This window comes from Atta cephalotes (genome assembly GCF_000143395.1).
Source record: "Atta cephalotes unplaced genomic scaffold scaffold00047, whole genome shotgun sequence".
Classification (NCBI taxonomy): domain Eukaryota; kingdom Metazoa; phylum Arthropoda; class Insecta; order Hymenoptera; family Formicidae; genus Atta; species Atta cephalotes.
In genome coordinates this window covers 572,950-574,251 of record NW_012130111.1, presented here as the reverse complement: position 1 = coordinate 574,251, position 1,302 = coordinate 572,950, and the positions used below count along the sequence as shown (strand labels likewise).

The following is a 1,302-nucleotide window of genomic DNA, read 5'->3' as shown; positions in this document are numbered from 1 at the left end:
GACGACGCGTACTTCGTCTCTCGTGTTGTCGGTCGTACGTAGTTACTTAGTCGTAACGGGTAAGGAAACGGAAACGTAAGTAACGTACGGTTTGGTTGGTTAGTCGTAGTCGTATCGTACGTCTCTCTCTCTCTCTCTCTCTCTCTCTCTCTCTCTCTCTCTCTCTCTCCCCTCTCCTCTTCTCCTTTCCTTTCCTTTCTTCTCTCCCTCTTCCTCCCTCTCACTCTCTATCTATCTCTTTCAAAGATGAAAACTCTTATAATCATAGGCATCTAGAGGTAGGGCGTTCACCAAACCGAACGACTCGTCATCGTGCAAAGAGGCTTGGTGATTTGCTGCTGCAGTCGCAGCTGCGGTTTGAGCCGCATGTGCGGCTGCGGCCGCGGCATTGCTTTGTGCAGTTTGAGCAGCGTTGGCAGCTTTTTGCGCTGCTGCCTGTGTCGTCTCGAAGTCCAAACGTGCTGCTGCGAGCTGTTCGGCGATCGTTTCAGCACGTGCTTTAGCCTGGCCCACCATCGTCGTTTGCGCCGCCAATTCAGCTGCAGCCTCAGATGCAGCTTGTGTAGCATGTTCGGCAGTTGCCTGAGCAGCGTTCAATGCCGTAGTAATCACCTGCACTTGATGCATCGCCTGTTGCGCTGCATTTTTTGCTGCCGTGGCTGCCCGTTGAGCTTGTTGCAATTGTTGCTTTTCACCATCCACTGCAACATATGCATCCCTTGATTGTTGTTCTAGACCCATTACAATAATTTGTTTGCCGGCCAAAGCTGCAGCGGCTGTCGCTGCGGATTGTGCTGCCGCTTGAGCCAGAGTGTTCTTGGCTACATATGCTGCCTGTCCAGCAGCCGATGGTTGCTGATTTAATTGTGTTTTAGCCTGATCAGCAGCTCCTGCAATCAAGACACATATAATATCTAAAATTTAAAAAAGAGTTCTTTTTTTTATGCTTGTGTTTTTTTTGTATTATTATTATTTATTACAGTTTTTATCACAACGAGAAAAAGGAAAAAGTAATTGGTTCACATAAAAAACCATCTAACCTCTAGCTATACTGGCCAAAGGACCACCCACACTGTAACCAGGTTGCACAAGATGACTCGAACGATGACCACTCGCGGCGACTGCTATGACAGGAGCAGCTTCGACATAATGAGAATTTGATTCAATCAAGCCTAAATCGGGTGCATCTGGTGTATACCGAAATTCATAATCATCGATCACTTCTTGATCAAGAATCTGTTTTTTAGCTTTGGCGCAGTATACAAGAGTCACGTAAGCCAAAAATATCAATAGAATCTTCAT

General features: G+C 46.7%; 1 protein-coding gene across 1 annotated transcript; it reads right to left on the bottom strand.

Annotated features, from left to right (window-relative positions):
• Positions 1 to 103: 103 nt before the first annotated feature.
• Positions 104 to 1,302, bottom strand: LOC105622597 (late embryogenesis abundant protein, group 3-like). Its single transcript, XM_012204013.1, has 2 exons — positions 1,041 to 1,302; positions 104 to 890 (listed from the first exon to the last, which is right to left on the bottom strand). Exons 1-2 carry the CDS (start codon positions 1,300 to 1,302, stop codon positions 241 to 243), a joined length of 912 nt encoding a protein of 303 aa, XP_012059403.1. The 3' UTR covers positions 104 to 240.